The following is a 25,002-nucleotide window of genomic DNA, read 5'->3' as shown; positions in this document are numbered from 1 at the left end:
ATTGAGGCAGCTGCCAATGGTGAATGGGCATCACCCTTGTGCAGGACAACAATTTTATATTTTGCCCGTCCCCCAAAAAAAGTCCTTGGAAAGTTTCAAGGTTCCTGTGGTGAGAAAGGTGTTCTGCATTATTGGCTTGGAAGAAAGCCCACAGAGCTGCAGTCGACTTCATTTGTGCAGCTTCTACAACATCAGTTCCCCACCCCTCCATCCTGTGGCTGAACACAACACTACTGAGGGTAATACGCATGGGGCTTTGGTGCACCTTGCATAATTTACAGCCTTTGTTGCAGATGTGGCAAGCTGCCATGCATCTAAGGTCACAAGTCCACTGCCACCAATACATCCATCTGATGTGCAATCTGGCTGCATCATTGTAATGTTGACACTACATCCAGGTCAAATATATCCACCGTGGCACTCAGAGGTGAATACATGGAGGAGGCCCTTATTTGTAGAAAAAAAAGTGGGGGGTGGAATAGAAGCCAATACTAACAACATACAAGCTACAGATTTAATGCATGAATAATGAACTAATGTCTAACCAGAGGATATTCCATGTTTGCAATCTTGTAGACTCCCTTAAGGCAAAAGTAGTGGCAAATCTTCATTTATGCATAGTAGGTGTTTGGGCATTCCTGCAATCTAGCACCAGTATGGTTGGATACCATACATGATGCCTTTTCTTGGGAGGACTAGGCAAATCAGTGCAGCTGACCTTAAAAGAAATGGGATAAGATACTTTCATAAAAACATCTTCAAACTGAAGTTTTTTCTTTTTAAAATCCTAGACTGAATAGAATTAAAATAGGGCTGTGGACTATATAAACTGACTGTTCAAACAACATCTGAGGAATCGATGCAAAAGTCTGGTTCATGTATATAACACAAAACTACTGTTTATTCAAGCATGGCATAGCATTAAGTGCAAACCCAGCCCAGCACCTTAACTCGTTAAAGGTTGAATTGTGGTGCCTCGCAAGACGAAATTAATCCGTTCCGCGAGAGTCTTCGTCTAGCGGTTTTTTCGTCTTGCGAAGCAACCCTATTAGCGGCTTAACGGATTAGCGCTATTAGCAGTTTAGCGGCTATTAAAGGCTTAAAGGTTTAGGGGATTAGCTGCTAAAAGGCTATTAAAGGCTATTAAAGGCTTAGCAGATTAGATAAAGGGGGGGGAAGCGAAAAAAAAATCTCTAGACTCGCAAGACATTTTCGTCTTGCGAAGCAAGCCCATAGGGAAATTCGTCCTGCGAAGCAACTCAAAAACGGAAAACCCTTTCGTCTAGCGGGTTTTCCGTCTTGCGAGGCATTCGTCTTGCGGGGCACCACTGTATACTGAAGTCACTAGTATACCAGGGTTTGTAGCTTTATAAACCATGTTAACGTTAATCATAACCTACCGTTATATGCAAGCTATTGCTGTCTTTAATGACGTGCTGGTCTCACTATCACAATGCTTATTCAAAATCTCAGCTATCTGAACACAAAGAATTATACCCAAACCTCGCTACACAAACAGCTGATTCAGATATCCAAACAGCCAAAGTTTGCCCATTTCCTTACTTGTTTGTACTTTGCTGGTCGGTGGCAGCCATTTCCAGCAGAAACCACGGAGGAAGAGAGGGAGGTAAAACAAATTGTGGAGCAGCAGAGATCAGACAAATCAGTTTTTCCTTTGACTTTTGCTGATTTGCTGCAGCAATTTCAGGCAGACACCACAGGAGGGAGGGAGGGAAAGAGGGAGGGAACAGACAAATCACAAATTAGGAATGTTCCCATTGGAAATAATGGAAATCATTGGCTTATTACTCACCTAGCAAACGATTTCCTAGGAACACATTGTGTTCAGAAAGTGGGGCCTGTGTGTCTTCTCTGGCATAGTTTACGTGATCATCTGTCAAATGCTTCAACTTTAACTATAGTCTACATAAACCATGATTTAGCATAATGTGTACACCGAACCAAAGGCATATAGTGAATACGGAGTTTCAGACCAACAATGGGGAGAGGCTATATATATTCAGCAACTCAAGAACTAAAAACACTTACACCAAAATGCATACTATTAGTATTTTTTATTAAAATATTTTATATAGGTCTCCCACGTTAAAACAATACAATATTATTTTAAATATACCCACAAATTTATACAGACACTCCAAAAAAAGGAATACACCTTACAGTAATAAGAAATAAATAACAAAATGGAAACAGTATCAAAAGTATTAGACAAGGACAATCAGGTTAAGGTGATGATCACTTCTGTTATAGCAGAGATATTCAAAGACATCATACCACCATTATGACACTCGTTAACTGCTTAGAACAGTACATGCAGTCTAGCTATAGTACACATGTACTAACATACAGAGACCCTGGCTCTAGAATGAGGACTAGTGAGGCTATGAAGCTTAGCAGAATCCAATGTTGTTTCTGCTGCTACATTCTACTATAGAACATCAGTCACAAGACTCCTCCGGGAAATAACAGAATGAGCTATATAGGAAATTACTTCTTACACATCAGGTTTTTGGAATCAGATTCCCGGGGAAACGTTTAGATGCGGCCTCATTCCCCACCAGTACTGTGACAAAGCCAGAATTGGTCTCACAACTGATTACAACTACAACTGTTTCGAAACACTTTGCATTAATTGGATTTTAAATATCAGCAGTATGATTTTATGGATGAGTATGTTTTAGATTATGTCCTTTTTGGTGCTTTCGTGCTTATTTAGGCAATTGTCTCCTCATATGAACACACTAGCACATACCTGACATTCAGCATTTTTTTTAAACTTAGACCTTTGTTTTTCCTCAAAAAGAAAAAAAGGCTGTAGCCTAAGAGTAGGGTGTCAAGTTTCACTACAGAAGACACATAATAGTTTGCAGACACACCGTAAGTTTTTTTTATTGTTGTAAGAAAAACCTTTTCAGCAGCTGCCCTGCAAGCTTTTACTCATTACTATATTATTGATTGCTCCTAGATACCATAGTTATAAATTAACAGAGGTAGGAAAGAAGCAAGGAATCGATGGGAGAGGAGGGAGAGTAAACCACCCCCCACAGGCATAGGTATTTAAGTCCTTCCTCTGCAGAGACCACCTCCCTTAGGAATGCAACTAGAACGACAAGAAAACAAATTTACAAATATAAATAAAAAAAGTTAGTCTGAAAAATAAATAGAATGTCATCTGTGAGTAAAATAGTTCACTGGTACAGTGCAAGATTAATAAGGTTGACAGGTGTTCAGTACCACCCCCTTCTACATAAATCAGAAGGCCTATAGAAACTGGTCTCAAAAATAACTGTGCAATTGATCACGCAATCTTAACATGCACATCAACCACTGGTGTATGAGCTACCTGTTTAGTAGTTTTACCTTCACCAGCTCAGCTGCCTGAGGATAATTCTGAAACCTGTTCAGAACCCAATTAGCATCTCCCAAACCTTTCTGTAAACATAGTTACTGGCATTTTTTTGATACCAATACTTAGTGGCAGTTGGTTCACCCCCTCCCCTCAAGGGGCCGTTACAAACCATTTGTTTAGCAATATGTACAACTTAAATCTGAAGCGTGTGCTCTCTAGATCTGAATTATCCGTGTCTGACACTGCGTGAACATTTCTCTCAGTTCATTTTGCTGAATTTCATTTACAGATTCTGGTTCAGCTGGGCTTTTCTGGACTTTAGCCACCGCAAAGCTGATTCCTTGGGTCAAACCAGCTTGTGTAATATTAGCCACCTGAACCATAGAGCTGCGAATCTTTGCAAAAGGAGAGACTGCCCTACTGCCATTACTCTCTGCTGGTGAAGGTGTCATATGAAACCCTGACCCAGCTTCCAGTACACTGGATGAGGAGCCTGGAGTATTATGAGACTTAGCATTGGTGTTTTCTACTGCTAAGAATTGTGATCCTGACTCTGAAAATGGTACATCCAATTTAGATGGTCTGGAAGGAGCCTCAACAGCTGTTCCCAAGCAAGATTCAGTTTTCTTAGAAGCGTTATTGCTAATGCGATCCAACTCTTGCTGAGCTTCTTGAGAATTCATCTCTGTTTCTGAAACACTTGTCATCTTAGTTTGAGCATCCTGCACAAATCTGTGGCAGTAGGCATCAATTGGCTTAGTGAACTCTATTACAGCATTGTCTGTGGCAGGAGTTTCCTGGGGTCCTTTCCCTTCCGATTCAGACTTGTTAGTTTGGTCTTCATAGTGTGTCACGTGGATTTCTGAAGGAACAGGAATGCTAATGTTGATGTCAGTGCTGCTTATAGACTGGGACCGACTGCCTAGCCGAGGAGCAGAGGCGATGATACCACAACTGGGCAGAACATAATCTATCTGTCCCACGTTCTCCAAGGAGTCCATGAACTGCTGGTCATCATCAGATTTGGAATTTGTAAGGTACTCATCAGAATGGAATGAATCATTATCTGAGGAGATCTCAATGTCAGATTCTACGTTGGCTTTAGCATCTGCCATGGGATTTTCCATGGTTTCAAGACTACTGTCAGATTTCCAAAGATTCACTTTCAAGTTCGGCTTTAAGAAGTTGACTTTCATTTCAGGCTTCGTAAAGTTCCCCAACTTTCTCAGGTTGCTCATGTTTACATTGGATTTGGTTTGCTTCACTTTCTGATTAAGAGATGAGAACTTGCTCATTAAGTAGTTTTTTCCTTGGGCTAGGGAGCCTCTGTTTTGGGATCTAATACCAATGATGTCCTCATGGGGTTTGCTGCTTTTCCTGCAGAATTAAGAAGATCAGTAACTTCCTCTGATAAACGTACATTCAGATATACTTTCAACACATTGCTTAACATTCAGACACGTTCTAATGAATATTTTTTTGTTTAGTGAGACATAAATACAGCATACTTCTGCATACTTTTCTCCTAGATAGCTAGGCATTGACCATCATCTTCCTTCCCTGCACCCAAAGCCCCTTGAAGAGAGAACACTCCTTGTGGACTTGCTCCCCCAACCTCATTCAGCACGCATGTTTTTTTAAAAAAACCCTAATGACACACCCCTCTCCCGAGGGGCACAGTATTAAAAACTTGTAGATGGGTACTGTAATACTTGTATGCATGTGCAAATAAGCTCTTAGTTACTAATTGTCAGTAGACAGCTGCTTTAAGGAACCAGTACAAGTATTATGATTCAAGAGATTTGGGACTCCCCAAGGGAAGAGTATTAACTCACCTCTCCAGTTTCTTCTCAATAATAGCTACATCTAACCCCATGGCTTGTTTTGTGATTCGCAGCATCTCCGCAATGCACTGAAGAGTATCTGAAATGCACGTTATTTGTCCATTAAAGCCATGAATAGAGCATATTCTCTCTTACTACTTCCGTTTTGTGAAAACTGAGTGTGTAGATGCTTCGGTGAAGCTTTTCTATTGGTCTCACTTTTAACCTGGCAAGTGAGCCATTTAGCATAAAGCAATGTGAAATGAGAGACGCCCATCATTCTGCAACTGGCACATTAATGCAGCCATATAGCTGAACACAAGCATAAAAGAATGAGGAATATTCCGAGTTGTTGACTGGATAAAGTATTATCCCCTCTTAAATGTATCTTTAAATGCAGGTCTGCTTCATTCACATACAAAACAGGTGGAGTGGGTGTCACTGAAAGAGCCAAAGGAGAGCAACATAAATGCAAGGGAAGCTTCTCTTCCACCCTGCAGTCTGTCCCTCCTCCTCCTTTTTCCCCAGATATTGAAGGGAGCGAAGCTGGGAGAACACCATAGCTTGGGCCTTAAAGGAGTTGGCATCTATAATTCATGTTGATTAATTCAATTGATTGACTAAAAAACCAGGCTCTGAAATGTGGAGTGTTGAGTTTTTCTGCTCAAGTTCTTGAAAAATAGCAATTTCCTTTACTTCTTGTTCTCAGTGAACCTATTTTGTTTAATTCAACTCAATTGTTCAGCTCAATTCTTATAATTAAGTTCTACTTTCTATATGCAGTGGTCAGACTTGGGAAAAGTGGTTTACCTCTCTTCTAAAAACTTTGTAGAAGTGTGTTACCTTTTCCATCCTCTTCAGGGTTGCGCATCACTGCTCTAAGAGTATGGAAATATCCACTTGTGTCTTTGTATTTATAATGGAGCCTCATGCACGAGAACTTGGGCTTCCCAAAGAGAGTTGGTTCGGGACCTTTACAAAAAGCATGAATGTTTTTAGAAATAAAGAACATAACTTTCTAAATAACACCTCTGAACCCTTCAGCTCTTTTCCTAAGCAGCCATTCTACTTTATTACATCACTGGGAGAAGTGTAACAGTGAGACCACCCTCTGCTGACTTAGCTGAGATCAACTGCCCTCCTAGAATGGTCCTCAGCTGTTCTATTATGTAAATGCATTACATATAAGGACATAGTTGGTACAATGGATTTGCTTGTTTTGCCTTTTGTATTGCGCTTCTTGCATTGCTATTGTTGACAATATGTGGGGGCATATAAATGTAGCAAATCCTGGGTGCTCAACATATAGAAGAGACTGTTATTCATTCATGTGTTTTCAATGATTGTGACAAATAGCTTAAGTTTAGGCAAGAAATGAGGAGAGAACAGCTAAAATGCAACAACTTTGAGGTCTTACCTATTTCTATTCTTTCCAAATCTTCAAGGCTCAGCCTTTGGTATTGATTTACTTTATCTACTTCATCATCATAACTAGACAAAAAGACATCAATGCCCAGAGTTAGATCTGGATTGAATCACACCTGAATCCTATTACAATGCAATAAAAAAGTAGCAAAGATGTTCTGATATCTTTGTTTTCAATGTGTAAAGTAGAAAGAATCTTACTTACTAGGCTACATAGTATGCTGAGTTAGAAAGCAGAAGGAGGACATCCACATCTTTATGAGTAGCATCCGCAAGGCTAAACAAAAATGAACAGAGTATTTTACACAGGATGACATGAAAATTTCACAGCACTTTTCTGAAGCCTTTTACACCCTGCAACTAGTATGGCGTCAATCATTAGTAATGACAACAACAACCATGTTTACTAATGCCTTGCTTCATATAGTCTGTCAATAAAACCTAGAAATCCTTCTCTTCTTCAAAATTTTGTTTTGCTGTATATTTCAAAGTAAATTACTGTTCTGAGGTACCATAGTAACGCTCTCAGGGAGTTGTAGCATAGGTGTAGTAACATCCTGAATGATCCAACCACCCACATGGCTCGTTTTAGATATTACCATGGCAGCATTTATTATAGGGATTTTTCCCCACCTTCAAAACAAGTTCCCAGGGGAGTTCCAAGTCAGAAAATACAACAACAAATGCAGCAAACCAATTTAAAACAAAACATACAGAATAATGACAGAAGCAGAAGCTCCCTCAATGTAAGAAGTGAGGTTACAGGGGAACAGGCAGAGGGCCTTCTATGCCCACCTTGCGGAGGAAATAAACAACATTCTGGCTTTTAGAAGACATTTGAAGGCAGCCCTGTACAGGGAAGTTTTTAATGTTTGGTGTTTTAATTTGTTGGAAATCACCCAGAGTGGCTGAGGTAAACCAGTCAGATGGGTGGCATATAAATAATAAATTGTTGTTGTTGTTAGGAGGGCATGTACCAGAGGTTGAGCACAATCAGAAAATATGGCCTCTAATTACCATATTTTTCGCTCTATAACACGCACCTAACCATAACACGCACATCGTTTTTAGAGGAGGAAAACAAGGGGGGGGGGAATTCTGAATGAAACAGTGGATGTATCATTTTTGTGCTTCATGCTGTGGCCACAGACATGTGATCTGATGGTGAATTTGGGGTGACCCAATGCAAAGATCCTGAGGATCCATATGGATCCGTGCTTTGTAACCACGTTTTAAGTGGGGAGGGAAGGAAAAACACAGAAGGGACAAGGAGCACGAGAGGGGTGTGAAGAGAAGCAGCTGGCTAAGAATGCAGGAGAGGGATTTAATGGGAGGGAGGAAAGGAAGGCAAAAGTTTCCCCCCACCCACCCAAGCCAGCCCTCTCTCTCTCTCTCTCTCTCTCTCTCTCTCTCTCTCCCACCTGCATGTTTTCCGGCTGCCTGCAAGTCCCTAGAAAGCATTAGAGCACGGAGAGGAATTAGAAGGACGGACGCGATCCTTTCCTTTCCCCTCTGCTTGCCTGGAGGGCAGGGGATTTCCCTGCTCTTTATTCCGTTTGAGCAAACACAGCAACGAAACAGAAGAGGGTGGGCAGTAAGACCCTGAGGCAGAATGCAGGAAAGCAGCAGCTTCCTCTCTTCAGGCTTCCCTCCTCCATGACGCGCAATTTGATTTTTGCCTGATTTTTGCCCCTGCGCTCGCCAGTCGGCTCCAGGGACCACACATTCGCTCAATAACACGCACAGACATTTCCCCTTACTTTTTAGGAGAAAAAATCTGCATGTTATAGAGAGAAAAATACGGTACTTGAAAAATATTTAAGACTCAACTCTTCCCCAGTCCCCACTGTATCCCTCCACCACCTTATTACACATTTGGTCACTGTAAAAGATGCCATGGTACTTTCAGATCTATATAACCATAGAAGATTCTGCATACCTTGGGTCACAGTCAATAAGTGCCCAACCACCATGGAATTTTTCATCATCTGGTAATAGTAACTTCATGTAACTTTGCAATAACTGGCTAATCAGTTCCTGATGACTTCTCAAGTTCTCCTTGTGCAGCGCTTCATGTTCTTTCTCTTTTGTGAATATGGAATAAAGATCCTCTGTCACAGGAATGCCCTGCATTAAATCTAGACAGACACAAAACAAAACAAAAAAAACACTGAATGCATAATGAATGTATAACAATATCAATGCATAACAGGAATAAAGCTGGCGGTAAGTTACTAAATGGACTGCTTTGATTAAGTTATACCTCTGACTCTTGGGATTTAGGTATTTTGAAATTCTTAACCAAGACCTAATTCTTAAGCAAGAGCTAAGCAATGCTCAAGTTACAAGGTGCATGCCTTCATTATCTTTAGGAGCGAAGTGGATTTCGCTATGAGTCTTCCCTGCCTTTTCCACCATGATTCAAGACTGAAGTATTAAAAAAACAATTCACTGATTACAAATGGAGAGAGTTTTATTGCCAAAACTTCTAGAAAGCTCAGCTAAAATGAGTCAGTCTTGTTCATACTTTTAAAAATACACAAAACAAGATTTTGACCTATTTAGTAGTAGAAAACACAGACCCAAACATCTTTAACATTTCAAAGAAACCAACATGAAAAGAAAATTCAACAGATACATAGTAGACAATTATTCAGTACGGAAATTGACTGAAACTATCTTACCAATGACTGCCTGCCTATAAGCATCCCTGAAGCGGTTTAAGTAGTATCTATTTGCAGAGTTAACACCATCTTTCATGACTCCTGCCAGCTTCCTTTCACCAGTTCTTGTGAAGTCGCCCTATTGCACAAAACACATCTTTGAATACTCAATGCACTGGTTATTCATATGAGAGACATCTTAAGTAACATTAACTTTCCACTGCTTTAAGAAACGCATCTTTCAGAAGCAGAGAGTTACATCTCATTTTTTTTTAAAGTACTCCTGTACGTTTAAATAGCACTTATTTAAGAGTCACCATTTGAAATATGTCCCTTTTCTATAAAACATATCTGCAGATTCTAAACACGAGATCTGTATTGGGGTTTCTCAAAAAGTGGGCCAGGAATCGCTTTCAGGTGGGCCTCAGTGTTTCAGTCTGCACAATCCCTCCTCACTTGCCTATCCCACCCCACTAGCTGGTTGGATCAATGCCAACATCAGCGACCCTTCGCATGCTGAGTAGCAGTGCTTGGGAGACCCAGAAGTTCAAGAGAGATGGGGAAGAGGAATGGAAGGTTTCTGAGGGAGGGGGAAAGCCAGAAGAGGTGTTGCAGGAAACTTTTAAGATAAAAGGTTAATGATTTATTATCACAATCATCATTACTGTTAAACAAACTGGAAAGTGAAAAGAGGATAATGGAGGAAAGCTCTTATAGGAGAAAATAAAGCATAAGAAGATCAGGGAAAAGGCTGAATGAGACAGGCAGCTGGGTGGGTGGTGAATAGCAAGCAAACTAAATGTGAAGGGAGGATAGCAGAAGAAATCACCGGAGACAGGTAAAAATATGTTTAGAGTCCTGTGTGGGTGGGAAGGGGAAATACCTTTCTACTTAGAACCCTCTGGATCAACAAATTCTGCCTTACACAGGAAGGCTGACTCATGATACCTCAAGAGCAAATGCCTGTAATTAGCTGGAGGAAAGCTGAGCTATGGAATTTTTTCCTACAAAGAAAATGCTGTAATAAAGAATTTAGCAATTTCAAAGATCGACTGGCTCGCTAGAAAATGCCTGGAACTTCCATCTGATTAATTCCAACCTCTGCCTCAATCTGCCACTATTTTGTGACAGGCTCTGCCCCTGCACTGCAGTTTTTTTTGACTGCTGGGCCTCAGCAATTTTCAGCTGTCTCTAGCTGGCCACATTGGTAGAAAGTTTGAGAACCCCTGATCTATAGTATTAACTGTAGAACAGTGAAATCAATGGACGGGATTCACCTAACCAGCCCAGTCAGCAGAAGTCCTGTACATTAAGAAAGATGTGATGTGTTAAACCAAAACAATAAGCTCCTGTATAAACCTTGTAAACTATTCCTGCTATAAGTTCAGTTAACAAAACTGAAAAGAATTACCCTAAGAGTTATTTTTACTTGAAGTGAAATGTTTTTACCTTTAAAGCTGCTGTTCCCGCATATTGTCTGCTTATGGCATCACCATTGTTAGCCCATATAATCTGGTAGATCCGATTGCATTTCATTGGCAGTGGTTGTTCCGGTGGCATCACACCCAACTTCTTCAACTGGAATTTAATTTTATTGTTATTACTAAGTGCCATTCTTTCGTCTTTTTTTACTCTAGGAGTATAGGGCTGTTATCTTTCTTCTGAAGCTACAGAAAGCAAGTTTATTCTATTCGTCTGTTAACCACTGAAACCTTGTTCTCCAAACACCGGACAAAAATTTGAATTTGCATCTATTACTTGTGCAACCATGGCAAGGGTAATAACTACTGTTCTCCACTAAGATCATGCTTCACATTAGAAGAATTATTCTGAAGCAATTTAAGTATGAATAGACTATGCACACATTCCATTGTAGTCTAATTTACTATATTTCACATACTTCTCATTAATAAAGGTTTTTGTAAACTGAAGTTGCAATACCTGCTGTTCCATAACTATACGGGCCACGGCAGCTTGGACAACGTTGGTTCGATCCAGGCAATCCATACAGTTAACTCGGAAAATCCCTTCCTGCTTACAAATCACTCCAGCTTGGTCCACCCTTGCAAAAAGTGAAGAAGAAAAATATTAGAAAGCTTAAAGTGAAAAAATCCTACATCCCTCGGTGTAGAAAAAAATTCATTTTCCCTAAACCACCCCCACCCATCCGAATGATGGGTGGGATGGCAGGATTAAATTCTGCATTGTCTGAGTGCCTGCACAGCCAAAGTAGTGGGATTTAATCCCTGCTCATCAGCTGATGAGCAGGGGTTAAATCCTCCTCAGTTCAAACAAGTGTGGCAAGGGCTGTCTGAAACTCCCTCCCCTCTTCCATTCTGCTGGTCTTGCACCTATCTCCTTCAGTTCTCTTGTGTTTTCCCTTGTCCAGCTTGAGGGGACTAGATCAGCTTTTTTTAAAAAAAATAATTTTTATTAACCAATCAAATCACATCACATAAATTCCGAATTACAAAGCTGAATTTTAATTTTTTGTTGGGGGTACCCATATTTCAAGTTCCGAAGGGGATTCCAATCGTCTTCTTGCTGCTGCATTAATGTCCACAAATCTGTCCAAATAATGTTCAGCTTTAGGCCCTCTCCTCCTTCTCTTCTCATAGTTACAGAGGCCTTTGCAAACAGCATGCTTTCTTTCCCCTTCTCTCCTATTTCCTGAGGAAGGCTGTCTCATGGTCCAGACAGGGTGACTTGAGATGAGAAGAAGAATAGGGGAGAGGAGAAACTACCCCCAGTATTTTACAGGTATCGCTGCACTTCTTACAGGCGCACTGCAGGACATATCACTGCCCACTAGAGAAGCCCCCTTTTAGTGGATCTGCAAGAAAGGAGGGTTTCTCTTGATTGCCACGATGCTTGCAAAAAGCAGTGTTTGCTGTCTTAAAACAGAAATCCCGTTAAGGATATGGAACATGGAGCCAAAAAGCTTCCCCACCCCGTCACAGGGGAAACAAAGAACATTACTCTCAAGAAACTAATTTCTTGTCCTTCAAAAAGGGCACCTAAACATTACCCATTCTGTGTGAGGTAACTGTATTATCACTGATGAGACGCCATCATTTTATTAACCTGAGCTTTAAATACTGTCCAAACCTCTCCTAATTAATTTTATTAACACTATTATATGCTGCCTTTAAGAGTCAAAAGCCTTCTAAGGAAACTTCCCATAAAATATATAACATGAGTAACAAAAACATCCAAACAGTAACTAAAATAACCACTGATGAAACCAACCTCAGTAATTATGCCTAAATATCCAGTTCAGTAATTATGGTTAAGAACTATTTAATTCAGCAGCCCAATAAAGCCCATTTAAGAAAATGTGACAAAGAACAAAGAAGACTTCAGGCCTGCAGCAATGGAGTCCTGACGTTCTCTAATTGGCAGTATGTTCCACAAATGTAGGGTCACCACTGAGAAAATCTCTGTCCTATATGCCTTCAAGCTTAATTTTTCTCATGGCAGAGACATAAATAAGGCTTCAGCTGGTGAAAAGTGTGGGCAACTTAGTTCCACACCATTCAAAGGTTATTAGGACCTGCACTTTCAAATGGGACAGAAATGTACCAGCAACTGGTGAAATATAGGTTCCATTTGATCTGATCACCTGACCCCATCATTACTTGGGCAGCCAGATTTCCAAACTGTATTTAAATGCAGCCCAAATGGAATGCATTAACATAGTCCAGGCTGGGCATTACTAGGTGCAATGATAACTGAGAAAAGGCTTATCCTCTCCAAATAGACTTGTATACCAGTTGTGAACGTAAGATGGTAAAAAGCACCCTGGCCACTTCTACTAACCAAGCATTCCCAGTTAGCAGCCGGCCCAGAAGAACTGCCAAAGTGTACACTGGGTACTTCGAGGGATATACAAGCTCATCTTGGACCAGTTGTAAATCACCGGCCAAAATAATCTACCCTATCAAGCAGCGTGTGTATCATTACAAGGGGGCAAGTGGCATGCAATCATTTATGGAAAATTTATTTTCTGTTTCAGAGTGAAATTAACATGCTAATACTAACCAGCACCACTTCACATCAGTGATTATGTCCGAAATGGCATCTGTCAATGTTTGAACATTTTCAAACTTCATTCCACGGCTAAAAAGTACAAAGAAAATACAACTTACTGGTTTCTTTTTCTTTTTTTCAACACAAGAACATGGAAATTCATCGGAGAGATGCTTATATAATAATGGTCAGTACAATTCTACATAGGTGTATTAAAAATAACACATAATTTAATATGACCATGGGAGATGCAGATAAGGAATTGTGCAGGTCATTGTTTGAAGAGTAAGATTAAAATTTCCAGTGAATTTTTACTCTTAGAGGAATGCAGTACTGTATAATTTTATATCAAACGAAATCTGGAAAAAATAATCCTTATGGAGATTTTTAAAAAGCATTTTCTAATATCTGTCACAGACAAATCAACTTGAATAGCTATGCACATGCCCAAAATCCTGACTCACTCTCTGACATCAGTATGTATGAACACATACAAGAAAATACTCACCTAAACATTTTTATAAAGACAATATTTCAAAATGACAGTTTACAAAGATGTTGAAAACATTCACAGAGGCATAACCTAGCTCTGGAAAACACCTGCCATACTATACCAGCTTACAAGAAACATGGAATGGAATGGAATGATTTAGCATTTTTGTATTAAATTGCTATAAGACATTTTGACAGACTTACCAGTGTTCATGGAAGTCAAATGAAACGTATGTAAGACTTGGATTGTTGTACATTAAAACTTGTTTAAGATAAGAATCACCAATAATTTTTTCTCGTCCAGCTTGGTCCACCAAGTTAATGATAATCTGTTAAAAGTTTTCAAAATAAAAATGCAAACAAGTACATAAGACAAATGAAATCTAACAAGTATGTACAAGGGGCAAATATGTCTAGTCTAGGAGAAGTTATAGGTGACTGCTGTGTGCTTTCTCAATAAGTGCTAGAAGCTCCCTCAGAAACTGTGTCCTTTAGAGTGCCATCAATTAATTGCATGCAATCCAACATTATGGGCTAATTATGGTTGAAAAGTTGCTTTTCTCCTAGCTCTCCAACATTCAGGATTAGGATAAAAAGAGTTTGCATACACAAATGCACAGAAACCTGCCAAGGCAGCAACAATAGTTAGGATGCTCTCTGGCATACAGCTGCTGTTTGGTCCTAAGCATGTCACCTTATATGGTTGTAATTGTTGTTCCAATGGTTGGAACTGCGAGAAGCCAAGTTACAGGGAACCAAGCGGAGGGCCTTCTCAGTAGTGGCACCCACCCTGTGGAACGCCCTCCCACCAGATGTCAAACAGAACAACAACTACCAGACTTTTAGAAGACATCTGAAGGCAGACCTGTTTAGGGAAGCTTTTAATGTTTGACAGACTACTGTATTTTAATATTTTGTTGGAAGCCGCCCAGAGTGGCTGGCGAAACCCAACCAGATGGGCGGGGTATTTATTATTATTTATTATTCTTATTATTCTTATTATTCTTATTATTCTTATTATTATTATTATTATATCATCATCATCATCATCAACAACAGGAACAGCTTTCAATATGAAATGCAACCATTTAGTTCTATTCTTCATAAGTTAAAAGATATACATCACCATTACAATAGTTCCAAACTTTTAATATATGATCTTGTAATAATTTGGAAACCCACCTGTTTTGTATAAATTTTCAACTGTTCTTCAAAATGTGCACGGAAATATGGAACAGTTTCTTTTTCACCTGCAAAAAAAAACCTTGTTAAGGAAGCTTGGGGGATGAAATGGGCACGTTTAAAGTATTCAAACAGGGCCACGTTGGAAGTACGTGCATGGAGGAGTCTGTGGAAAGAAATTCATAGGAAAGAGAAAATTACCGCTAAGAGACGAATGTGGGCAATTCTGGAGAATAAATGAATTTCAGAGCATTTTTCCATAGGAACTATTTCTTCCAGTTCAGTACCCCTCCAGAAAAGAACTGCAGCCTGATATCCCATCTAACGCTGCAGCTTGCTATTATCCCAACCATCTTCACTACCAGGTGAACAGGTGCATCTAATTCACTAAAAGAAACTCCTGGGGAGATGTACCTTTCTAATACATTTGGAAATACTTAAACTGAAACTCGGTACTATTTTAAGTATTATCCTCCTCAAATGTCAGGTGAATGCAAGAATGTAATTTCATCTTTACTTTGCTTGAAAAACTGTGCTTTAGGGGGAAGGTGTGGTAAAGCAACATTCTGCGGTAGAGTACAACTCAGGTTCAATCTCTGGCATTCTCAACTTGATTATGGATTTACAAGCAGCATGCTCTCAGCTGATCTAGCTTAACAGCCACATTCAAGACTTTCAGGCTTTTGATCTGATTCCATATAAAGTGATCTGTGCAAGTTTCAAGATGCCATCAGAAATTTAGTTTGCAGAGTGGTTGCTTCCATAGAAGGATGTCAAACAAAGGGTTGTAGGTTTACGTTATTAAATTAATATACCATTCTTTATGTGTACCTGGAACATCACTGTTCCCCTGCCACCCTTAAGAACTCAAAAAAGTTTCATCTGTGTAGTTTGGTTTACAGTGTTCACACAACACATCCAAGTGGCACTTGTCCCTTTGGGAATTGTCCCTCTGCCAACTGAGTGTCAAATAATGCGAGCAGCAGCTTGCTATATCCTGGAGTATGGAGATAACAGCAATGACAATACTCCAGGTACATGTGAAGGGACAAAAGTGACTACCTTTACTACGACCTGAAACATAGCTATAAATATTTAAGTCTATCAAACGCTGTAGTAAGAGCATAAATCACTCATAAGGTACCAACACTTACATTTGTCCAGTCGTGGCCGGGGATTGTACCTGTAACCAACCTGACTCCAGAACACAGGCACTGAGCCTCTCGTCTGAACGAAAGAGAGGGTGTGGTTATGGACGTGAATCAATTGTTCTGTCTCCACATAATTTGCCACATTCCCATTTTTATCAACGCCTCTCCGTTTGTAACGCATTCCTTTAAAAAACAACAACAAAGAATTCTCAGGAAGGATATAGCAAGCCTATGTATTTGCTAGAGTAATTTCCAGCTGTTAAATGCTACTCCGTTATAGCAAAAGAATGAAGAGATCAAAAATGTCAAATCAAAAGTCAAACTGGTATCAGTAGATTAAATTAGTCCTACGGCAGATATTTGGGGGTGGGGGGAATTAGATGGCTGAAAACAATTTGTAAATTCAGAAGACTACAGTGAATCTTATGTAGTTTATTTATTTTATGTATTTTATTTTATGTAGCCAGTTTTATTTTAAAAACAGCTTATTTTCCTCACAATGAATACACAGGGCTATGAAAACTAATTCCTTTGGGGGGGGCAGGGGTGTGGCATATATTCAAGGTGGGATTCACCTAGCAAACCCCGTCAGCAGAAATCATGTGCAAGGACTTCTACCTGAACAATGGGGCTTCCTCCCGACTCCTCCCCCTTCATACCTTGAAATTGGCTCATGGGAGGGAACCCCCAGAATAGCAGGCAGTGGGACAGAGGAAGGATTGTTCTGTCTGGCAATGCTTGCACAGATGGAACAACTGGAAGAGTATGATGATGAATTTCACCCTCAGTGTTTATTACCATTTCTGATTTATATGGCGATGGCAAGCCCTGCAAAGCAGTTGGAAAAGTTATTCTTGCCAGCCACACAGGTTATCAGTAAGAGAATTCAATTAGAAATGTGTATGTTTCTGCATATTAAATAACTGTTGATAACTTTAGGATCCAAGCCAATAGCTTTGTTAAGTTAATAAGGATGTCCACATAAGGAAAGTTTCCAATCCTCTCCTCTCCCCTGTGCTCCCCGCAAAAAAGGCTTTGGGAGTAGCACAGGATAGTGTGGAGGAGAAAGGAAAGTTTTCCTCCCATGAATGTCCTTGCAGTTAATTTGCCTTATGATTCAAGTCTTTCTTTCCCCTTTACACAAAACTAGCACAGAAGAATGAAAGTAATGTAGTTTTATATCATTATCCCAAATCAGACAGGTATCCATGGTCAATGTAATTCAGGATCAATGTAATTGGAAAGCAAATCTGTGAAAAATGCATAACTTTAATCCCATCAAAATAAATATTATTAGAACTACTACATGGTGAAAGGAATAAAAGAGAGCAATACCGTTTTCTGGGTACAGTCATCCGGGGGGTGGGGGAAAGCATGGATTATCAGCTGAACAGCGTTTTTGAAAAAAGAATCTTATGCAACTTTTTCAAGTTCTTGATTCAATCAATATTTTTCTATTATTAAACAGTCCATGAAAGCTATCATAGCAACTTTACCAGCTCTGTGGCGACTTCGGCGTGAGATAAGGGCCACAAGAAAACATGGGTGAATATCATCCACGCAGACTGGCTCTTGAGGTGGTGTCTCAGGACTGCTTTTCTCTTCATCTGATGCTTCATTATAATTAACTACAAGCTCTTCAATCTGAACAAATCCCTGGATGACTGGGATAATCCAAAAATCCACTTCAGATTTCTACAAAGTTAAAAAGAAATGAAGGAAGTGCAAATGGATGGAGCAACTCCCCTAGGAGGAAAGGTTGTAGCATTTAGGACTTTTTTCCGGTTTGGAGAAAATGTGAGATGATAGAAATTTATAAGGCATGGAGAAAGTGGATATATATTTCCTCCTTCTCTCGTAACCCTAGAACTCATGAAATTCCAGTGAAACTAATTGTTGGAAGGATTTAGGGTGAATAAAAGGAAGTTCTTCTTCACACTCGTTCCTACAATAGGTAATAATGGCCACCAAATTGAATGGCTTTAAAATGCGTTTAGGCAAATTAATGGAGGTAAAAGCTAGCAATGGCTACAGGCCTTGATGGCTATGCTCTGCCTCCGTAATCAGAGGCAGCACACTTCTGGATGCTAGAAACTGCAAGAGGGGACCATGCTCTTATGCTCAGGTCCTACATGCAAGCTTCCTATAGGCATCAGATCGGTCCCTATGACAACAGAATGATGGAGTAGATGGGCCACTGGCAAAGGCACCAGCTCCAGGGAGCCCTGCATTGTTCGAGCCAAATGCAGAGCCGAGAACAGAGCGACGTCAGGACATTGTGTGTGCCCCCCCTCAATGTTCTTCCGAAGATGGCACCTCTGACCACTGGCCTGAACAAGTAGGCTCTTCCTATGGTCTGATGAATGTGTCATTTTATGCATTTTCCCCTTCCACACTAGGTTTCTACATTTTTATTACAGAATTATATATATTGCAGAAAGTTAGAATGAGACCCATGAAGCCTGGCAAATCTCTTTACTAATCAATTTGACTAAGTATTAAAAACAAGTAGAACAGCTTTCTACCTTCTACGCAGAGGTTCTAAACAAAATACATAGTTCATAGCAAACATTACTCACACCAATATTGATCAAGTCTTCTAGCATGTGTTTGTTCCAAAAAAATCTATCATCAACCTGAAAATGAAATTAAAATGTAAATATTTTCCATCCGAAAACCAGAGAACAATGCAAACTCACCCTTATCAGAACACAAGCCAACAGGAAACAATTCATGTTTCTTGGTTTTACAGATAAATGAATAAGATCAGATACATGCACACAGGAATCCAAGTATTCGTTCAAAACACTGATAATGTTTCAACAAACAACCTTACCTTCTTCCAGAGTGGCAAGTTAGCCTTCTCACACGCACTTTGCCTTTGCACGGAGTTTGTTAGGTTATAAGTCAAACTGTAATAAAAGGAATCCGAGTCCATAAACATTTTGAATAGTTCTTCCAGCAGCCGCCTCTCCAGTCTCTCTTTCTCTTTACTTTCTTTAACCTGTGAAACAGCAAAATATTAGGCTGACTGGGAAAATGTTACTTTGACTAATTTTATATCCAAATATATACTATTAAACAACTTTTACAAACTCCAGCCCAGCAAGATCTTCCACCCTTCGACTTTGTCCTCATCAAGCAAATGGGTCAGCCATAGAAGTTAACTACAAATTTAAGGTCTTGCTTCTTCAGGTCACGTAGATTGGAAGATACATATAGGGTATTATGCCTTTTTAGATTTCAAGTCAGGAGAGATATTTAGAATACTTTGGTACCTCCGGTTGCGAATGAGATCCGTTCTGGAGGTCCGGCCAGATCCCGAGGTTTTTGCAACCCGAGGATCACTGCTGTACGCATGCATGCAGTAGTAGACCACTTCTGCGCATGCGCACATGGTGAAACCTGGTCATATTCTTCTGGGTTTGCTGCTTTCGCAACCTGAAGTTTACGTTACCCGAGGATAAAGTAACCCGAGGTGCTACTGTATTTGATAGGCCTTCCCTATCAACGTGACTGCCCATTTTCCAATGTAGCAGAAGTTGCTCAGGCACCATACACAATATACTGTATTCCTCTATTTTGATGCATGGAGGGAGATAAAAAGATCAGACCACATCATATGTTACAAAACACTTCATGTTCTACTGAGAGATTTTATCTTCTAAAAAGCAAAGGGTTCAGTACAGAGTGTACCTTTCACAGATGGCAAGGCCTAAGAGGCAGCATAGGAAAAATGTCTATTCACTTTCCCCAAACCACAAGTAATTTTTAATAAATCTTTATTATGTTCTTCCTTAGTCCCTCTGCCATCCCAAAACTAAACAGTCCCAAATGTTTTAGCCTCTTTATGAACAAAAAGTGCTTTAGTTCCTTTAACCCAGAGCTTTCCAAACTGTGTGTCAAAACACGTTAGTGTGTTGGCTGCAGTCTGTATGTGTGTCGCACAAACACTCCCCATGCTCCTCCTGGGGCTAGAAAAGGGTTTAACGTCCGGTTTGCTAGTAAAACTGCATTAGCATGTTGCAAAATTATGCAGAACTGAATCAGTGTCACAAACTGATGCATGTCTAAAAAGTGTGTCACCAACATAAAAAGTTTGGAAAGCTGTGCTTTAGCCATTACGGTTGTCCTTTTGACAAAGTGGGAACATTACATATTTGTTCTGCTGGGACAAGTCACAGGCATAAATGCTGCTAGCAAAGAAAAGACAGCAATTCCAGCAAGAAGGAAACCTAAGCCTGGTGGAGTTGGGATGAGTAAAAGGTCATTGGCATGGATATACTGGAATATGAGCATGAAGACGTATGAGGTGCCAAAGACCTGGAACGAAATTGTGCTGAATATGAAATCAGACAGGAAGCTGGCATGAGGATGTAAGGAACTATGTCATAGAATGAATGATGAAAGATGAATAGTGGGTGCAGAATTCTAGGCTAGAGAACCTGCAGTCTTCCAGATGTTGCCGGACTACAACACCCATCATCCCTGAGCACTGGTCATGCTGTCTGGGGATGCTGGGTTCCCCACTCCTGTTCTAGACAGAGGGGAAGACTGCAGCAGTGGAAGCTGGACACAAACAGAATGGCCCAAAGTTTTGCTGATGGGGCCAAATGAAAGAGACATGTTTTTGAAATGTTTGCAATGCCATATGACTCAGTAAAGGACTGAATATGCTCAAAGGAAAGAGAAATAAAAAATGTCCAAGGTTTTGTGCCCCATCAACAGATGGATGGTGAAGTTGTCAAATAAATAAGAACAATACAGGAGAAGAGAAAGGCTTTGGAAAAGAAAGGAAGAGGAGCAGAAGCACAAGTGGGATGCCATAACTGGATATCACCTGCAGGGTGAAATGCAAAACAGAGGGGCCAGCGATGCTTATTTAGAATGAGTAGCAGATTTGATTGGCAGGAAACCATAAAAAGCTACTTTGCGGAAAAAGTACAGAATACATACATACATACAAATACAAGTAGTTTTTATAGCACTCTACAAGGAAAAAAACATTTTGAAAGCCCACAGAAATCCCTACCTTCTTTTTATTAGAAGCAGAAACATTTGATTTAATCTGAGTGAAGGTCTTGAGCAGAAATTTAGAGTCATCTGGAGACTGGGTAATCTTCTCTGGTTTGTTTATTCCAAAATGATGTTTTTTACAGAGCTGAAAAGAAAATATTAAGTTAATATAAAGCTTAAAGAAACAATATTCTATTACATATGTCCTATCAAATGAATGTTAAATAAATTATCTTTTATTTAAGCATGTGGTTTAGGTATGAATGTGTGCATATTCTTATCTATCTATCTATTTTCAGGATATTTATATGCAGATTTTCATGTATGCTTCAAAGCAGCTAATGAAGGTTATTAACAATAAAATAAAAAATACAAATTCAGCAAGGCAGCAGATAACAGAAGAAATCCCAAAGTACAAGCTTTTAAAAACACCATCCAATTAAGAGCCTCAGATAACAAGTGAAGCCCTAGTTTTGCATATAAGCACTCATCTTATCAACTGCTAGATTTCAAAGTATTCCGAGTGTTAAAGTTACCTCCAGTTCCAGATCCTGAGGTTCTGCTTCAGAGAGTGGTACTGCTGCAATCTTTGTTACTTTGCATATTTCATGATCTCCTGGAAGCTTGCCAACCACTACTTTTTGGCGAATTAGAATCAACCACCAAGGCAAATCTGAAACAAATCCAAATCTATTAGTATGGCATTTTCCATTTCCACACATCCATTTTCCACAGAGTTTTTTTTTAAAAATAATATTTATTAAAAGTTTAAAGATTACAGAAAGAGGAAAGAAAGAAAGAAAATTTATTAAAAGTTTAAAGATTACAGAAAGAGGAAAGAAAGAAAGAAAAAGTAAACAATACAAATCAATACTATACATAAAAAAGAGAAAACAAAAGACACAATACATCAAAACAAAAGCAAAAGCAAAAGCAAAAACAATTAAAAACACATCCAATATTTCCATATCTTTGTCTTTCATTAACTTGTTTCATCGACCTCCTCGCACCTCCCTTTTTTGTGTTCTAATTATTAATTATTTCAGCAAATCCTTTCCATCTTTCACTATTTTCTGTCATATAATTGTCATAAATTATTTTAACCTTATCTTACCATTAATACCCTAAAACTTATTTGTACTTAACTCCTTATAACATTTCTACTAAAGCCGTGTAATTTCATTCCAACATTTTTCTAACACTCATTAATTTTACAATGTTTCTATAAATAAATTTTAAACTTTTTTCCAAACTTCTTCCACCGTCTCTTCTCCCTGGTCTCGGATTCTGCCAGTCCTTTCTATCAATCCATATGGTCCATCAACCTGGTGATCTTCTGTCCAAGCATTTTCCACAGAGTTAGGCAGCAACCCTTCAAACTAATGTTCCTCACCATTGAGCCATCTCAGTTAAAACACAATACAAACAGTCTGGTACTGGGGGTCTGAAAACAATGCTTGCAAACTGCAGAATGGCATCAGAATATAGTATTCATAACTGTGGCTCTTCTCCACGCAACAACAAAAGGTAGGATAGCTGCCACTTATCATGAAGTGCAGCGCCATCCAGTAGTCCCCTCTCCCTAACCCAGGAACAAAACCATTTCCATAACAGACAGTAGCAAGGTTTCACAACAAATTTGGTGGCTTTCTTCAGCCACAAAACACTCACGCAAATACTTCCTTTATTCAAAGCATTGTTCAGTTATGTGAAAAGGGAGAGAGGCACTACTATTCATGACTGTGTGCAGACCCTTATTTAAACAAGTGAATCTGCCACCACCATGTATGGTGGCTTGAAGAAACCAAAGGCTCTTGTAGAAGGCTATTGTTGAAAATGAATACTTATAATTTTTTTCCCCCATTTACAAACATTTGACTTCACAATTTCCCCTCCTCCCAAGGTTAGATATAGGAAAACAATCCATTTCAATGGAAAGATTTCTTGCTGACAAAACTATAGAATACTGTAATAAGATTGGTAACAAAATAGAAACTGTTTGTGCAATAATGTTTTCGCTAACTAAAGAATAGTCATACAATTTTCTAGAATTGTGTGTCATGATGCAAAGGCTTCCTTTGCTAATAAAAAAATGTGTTTTGTCTGCAAAAACAAATCTGAAACAGAAGGTTTCTTGGTTCCTTCTAAAGGGGGGGATGTTGTAAGGTTACACATATAGATTTTCAGCAGGGTGGCAAGCTTCCATCAATTTGAAACAGAACTGCTTGAACACTAAAAAGGTGTCACAAAGAAAGTAATGCTTTAACAGCAAAATCTGTCGTGAAAACCTTCAGTGCAAGCTGTTCTCTAGGGACATTATATAACCATAGCCTCCACAAGACACTTTACAGATAGCATAGAAACTTTGGTGTGCTATTCTGCCCATCATGAACACCCTACCTGCCATTTCTGCAAAACCAAGATTAAAGAAGCAGCAGTACAAACCTCAAGAGAATGGAAACATAGAATTGGTTTTTAATTTTAAGAACCAAAGGGTCTCCAAATACTGACATTTAAAAAATATGTATACATAAATACATTATACCACAGGAAAAGGGGATTATATGGTATCATACAATACGTTGTGGGGAAACAGCCTCCCAAAACTATGATAGAAAACATTTGCAACACGCTAACAAAACGAAACAAAGACTCCTCCTACACACAGACCAGCAGCTAAAAATAAAAACTTAAAGACCGACACCTCCATCACTAGCCCAGATAACACCCAGGTCATTGTTCACACTTTAGCCTGCTGTGGCTTTTGCTGACTATGCAGCACTCAACCACCACCTCCTGTGTGTGGTGTGTACAGGCCAGCACAGCAACAGACACCGCTGTCTCTAGTCCCTGGCAACAGTCGTTTTAAATTTTCACAGCTGGTGCTCAAACCAATTTTTGTTGCTGGGCCTAGCATCCTCACAGCATGCTTTTAAGACACAGTTGGATGAGGGGAGAATGGTTTTTAAATGAATTAGAAGGATGGGAGACAACAGTTCTCTCGCTTTCTCTCTCTCATCACTAACAATGCCCAGGAAGTAAACAAAACTAGCCTAGCAACTGTTTTCCTGGTCTGTTGGCAGCCCTCCTTTTAATACAATCAAATATATCCAGATCACAGCCACAAGAAGCAAGCAGCATTCTGTCCTGGGAAGCACCCAGGCAAACAGGAACTGAAGTTCAGTGGCATAGATGCATTCAGAACTCTGTCTCAACGACTGAACTCAATAATCTGTAAAAGTGTTCTAAAGAGCACATACAAATACTTCTAAGCCATCCTTCATTGTGATAGTAATCATGCAACATAGAATTGTAGAGTTGGAAGGGACCCTGAGAAACATCTAGTCCAACCCCTTGCAATGCATGAATAGGCAGCCATGCCATACAGGGATTGAACCTGCAACCTTGATAGATTAAAATGAATGTCTGGACAGCAAGAGGAGAGTTCTCTTAAACAGGATTCCATGTAGGTTCAAGTGCTTATGCTTGTCATAAATATTCCAGTGAAATATGGACTTGATGGCCAAGACAGGCAAGACTATTAAAATATCTGACATTACAGTCTTGATCACTTTTTAATTTTGAATTCCTACATCTATAACAGCTCAGTCAGTAGAGTATGAGACTCTTAATATCTGGGTCATTAGTTTGAGCTGCATATTAGGCAAAACATTCCTACATTGAACTGCAGGGGGGCTGGACCAGATGATCATCATGGTCACTTCCAACTCTACAATTCTAAAAAATTTTCAGCCGTCTAACAAATTCACTGATTTGCATTTTCAAGTGTAAATGACAAAGGAAGTATGCACAAAGTGATCCGACTGAACTGAAATCCCCCACTTTTTGAG

At 39.5% G+C, this 25,002-nt stretch overlaps 1 protein-coding gene across 1 annotated transcript in view; it reads right to left on the bottom strand.

Moving 5' to 3' along the window:
- Positions 1-2,060: 2,060 nt before the first annotated feature.
- Positions 2,061-25,002, bottom strand: part of INPP5F (inositol polyphosphate-5-phosphatase F) — a 42,253-nt gene continuing 19,311 nt past the window's right edge. Inside the window, exons 3-20 of the mRNA XM_081005199.1 lie at positions 21,688-21,824; positions 21,168-21,296; positions 18,972-19,139; positions 18,715-18,771; positions 17,632-17,830; positions 16,139-16,318; positions 14,985-15,052; positions 14,007-14,131; positions 13,323-13,400; positions 11,223-11,343; positions 10,731-10,859; positions 9,303-9,420; positions 8,558-8,756; positions 6,824-6,895; positions 6,611-6,684; positions 6,037-6,165; positions 5,206-5,293; positions 2,061-4,747 (exon numbers count right to left, since the gene is read on the bottom strand). Of these exons, the coding sequence (XP_080861325.1) occupies positions 3,586-4,747; positions 5,206-5,293; positions 6,037-6,165; positions 6,611-6,684; positions 6,824-6,895; positions 8,558-8,756; positions 9,303-9,420; positions 10,731-10,859; positions 11,223-11,343; positions 13,323-13,400; positions 14,007-14,131; positions 14,985-15,052; positions 16,139-16,318; positions 17,632-17,830; positions 18,715-18,771; positions 18,972-19,139; positions 21,168-21,296; positions 21,688-21,824 (3,233 nt within the window). The 3' untranslated portion in view covers positions 2,061-3,585. The remainder of the gene's footprint in view (positions 4,748-5,205; positions 5,294-6,036; positions 6,166-6,610; positions 6,685-6,823; positions 6,896-8,557; positions 8,757-9,302; positions 9,421-10,730; positions 10,860-11,222; positions 11,344-13,322; positions 13,401-14,006; positions 14,132-14,984; positions 15,053-16,138; positions 16,319-17,631; positions 17,831-18,714; positions 18,772-18,971; positions 19,140-21,167; positions 21,297-21,687; positions 21,825-25,002) is intronic.

Source organism: Podarcis pityusensis (genome assembly GCF_964106645.2).
Source record: "Podarcis pityusensis genome assembly, chromosome: 5".
In the NCBI taxonomy this organism is placed as follows: domain Eukaryota; kingdom Metazoa; phylum Chordata; class Lepidosauria; order Squamata; family Lacertidae; genus Podarcis; species Podarcis pityusensis.
The sequence above is the reverse complement of the archived record's forward strand: the minus strand, read 5'-3'. Positions and strand labels throughout refer to the sequence as shown.